The sequence below is a fragment of the Malurus melanocephalus genome, unplaced genomic scaffold, assembly GCF_030028575.1.
Source record: "Malurus melanocephalus ecotype Western Australia unplaced genomic scaffold, MMel_1.1 scaffold_5042, whole genome shotgun sequence".
NCBI classification, from domain to species: Eukaryota; Metazoa; Chordata; class Aves; order Passeriformes; family Maluridae; genus Malurus; species Malurus melanocephalus.
This window is the reverse complement of record NW_026628273.1, coordinates 1-2,438: the sequence shown is the minus strand read 5'-3', so window position 1 is coordinate 2,438 and position 2,438 is coordinate 1. Positions and strand designations below refer to the sequence as shown.

General features: G+C 62.0%; 1 protein-coding gene across 1 annotated transcript; it reads right to left on the bottom strand.

Moving 5' to 3' along the window:
• Positions 1-76: 76 nt before the first annotated feature.
• On the bottom strand, positions 77-1,770 carry LOC130588435 (serine/threonine-protein phosphatase 6 regulatory ankyrin repeat subunit C-like). Its single transcript, XM_057389357.1, has 2 exons — positions 1,626-1,770; positions 77-296 (listed from the first exon to the last, which is right to left on the bottom strand). Exons 1-2 carry the CDS (start codon positions 1,719-1,721, stop codon positions 78-80), a joined length of 315 nt encoding a protein of 104 aa, XP_057245340.1. The 5' UTR covers positions 1,722-1,770; the 3' UTR covers position 77.
• Positions 1,771-2,438: the final 668 nt, after the last annotated feature.

Genomic DNA, 2,438 nt, shown 5'->3' with positions numbered 1-2,438 from the left:
ATCCCAGGGAATCTCTCCAACCCCAATCCCAGGCAATCTTTTGGATCCCAGGGAATCTCTCCAACCCCACAAACCCCTCATGCCTGGAAGTTGACGTCGGCGCCGTTGTTGACCAGGATCTCGAGGCAGAGCGCGCCGTTGGTGGAGACGGCGGCGAAGTGCAGCGGGGTGAAGCCGCGCTCGTTGGGTTGGTTGACGTTGGCGCCCACGTTCACCAGCTCGTTGGCCACCGCGTCCTGCCCCATGTAGCAGGCGATGTGCAGGGCCGTGTTCCCAAAAGAGTTGGGCTCGTCGATCTGCGGGGCGGGATATGGGATTGGGGATTTGGGGATTTTAGGGATTTGGGGAGGGAAAAAGGGTACCCTAAGTTCCTGTCCCCATCCAAGGTTCCTGTCCCCATCACCCCAGGGATTCTGACACCACCCAGGCTGAGAATTTGGTTCATTGATCCCAGGGGATGTGCAGAGCCGTGTTCCCAAAAGAGTTGGGCTCGTCGATCTGCGGGGCGGGATATGGGATTGGGGATTTTGGGATTTTGGGGATTTGGGGAGGGGAAAGGGCACCCGAAGTTCCTTTCACCATCACCCAGAGATTTTGTCCCCAGCCAAGGTTTCTGTCACCATCACAGGATCCTGAACTACCAAGGGTGAAGGAATTTGGTTCCTTGATGTTAGGGACCAAGAAAGTCCAGAGGATTTGGGGTTTTGGGGATTTGGGGAAGGGAAAGGCAGTGGAGAGTCACCCAAAATTCCTGTCACCATCACCCCAGGGATCCTGACACCACCCAGGGTGATGAAATTCGATTCACTGATTCCTGGGAGCAACAGAATCCGAGAATCTGAGCTTCAACCTGAGGGTCTCATCTCCACCCCAGGGGTCTCATCTCCACCCTGGGGGTCTCACCTCCACCTCGAGGTCTCCCCTTGCCTCCACACCCACCCAGGGGTCTCCCCACCCCAGGGGTCTCTCCCACCTCCATGCCCACCCTGGGGGTCTCTCCACGCCCACCCTGAGGGTCTCCCCTGCACCGGGGGTCTCTCCCCTGCACCGGGGGTCTCTCCCAGCCCACCCCAGGTCTCCCCACCCCGGGGTCTCTACCACCTCCACGCCCACCCAGGGCTCTCTCCCAGCCCACCCAGGGGTCTCTCCCCATCCCGGGGTCTCTCCCGTCTCCACACCCACCCTGGGGGTCTCTCTCAGCCCACCCGGGGGTCTCTCCCAGGTCACCCCGGGGTCTCTCCCACCTCCACACCCACCCAGGGCTCTCCCCCAGCCCACCCCAGGTCTCTCCCAGCCCATCCCAGGTCTCTCCCCACGCGGGGGTCTCTCCCACCCCGGGGGTCTCTCCCGTCTCCACACCCACCCCAGGGTCTCTCCCAGCCCACTCAGGAGTCTCTCCCCACCCGGGGGTCTCTCTCCCCACCCAAGCCTACCCGGGGGTCTCTCTCAGCTACCCCAGGGGTCTCCCCACCCAGGGCTCTCTCCCAGCCCACCCGGGGGTCTCTCCCACCTCCACACCCACCCCAGGTCTCTCCCCACCCCGGGGGTCTCTCCCCACCCCGGGGGTCTCTCCCACCTCCATGCCCACCCCGGGGGTCTCTCCCCACCCCGGGGGTCTCTCGCACCTCCACGCCCAGGCGCAGCAGGTGTCGCACCACGTCGATCTGGCCGCTGGCGGCCGCCGTGTGCAGCAGCGTGTACCCGCGCTTGTCCTTGCACATCACGTCAGCGCCGCGCGCCACCAGCAGCTTCAGCACCTCCAGGTGACCTGGGGACAGCGCGGGGACATCACAGTGACAGGGGACACCGCGGGGACATCGCAGTGACAGGGGACACCAGGGGGACATCACAGTGACAGGGGACACTGGGAGCATGGGGACATCATGGTAAGAGGGGACAGGAAGGGGGACAGGGGACACCGGGGGACATTGTGGTGAGAGGGGACACCAGGGATGGTTGGGGGACACCACGGTGATAGAGGACACTGGCAGGGTGGGGACATCACAGTGAGAGGGGACACTGGGGTGGCACTGCGGTGAGAGATGGGACAAACTGGGAACGATGGTGGGGGGACACCGGGAATGGTGAGGGATCCGTGTGGGGATGGGAGTGAGGGGAGAAGGGGGAGGGAGAGAGGGAGAATGGTGGGATGGGATGGGAATTATGGGATGGGAATTATGGGATGGGATGGGATGGGATGGGATGGGATGGGATGGGATGGGAATTATGGGATGGGATGGAGAGAAGATGGAGAGAAAAGAGAGCTGTAGAAGAGGAATAGGACAGAGATAGAGAGAAGGGATGTGAGGGATTGGGGGAGGAGGAATTGGAGAGAGGAAGAGAAGAGATGGGAGAGAGAGAGAGAGAAAAAATGGGAAATGGGGAGGGAAGGAAGGAGATGGAAAGGAAGAATGGGAGAGATGGAAAAAAGAAATGGG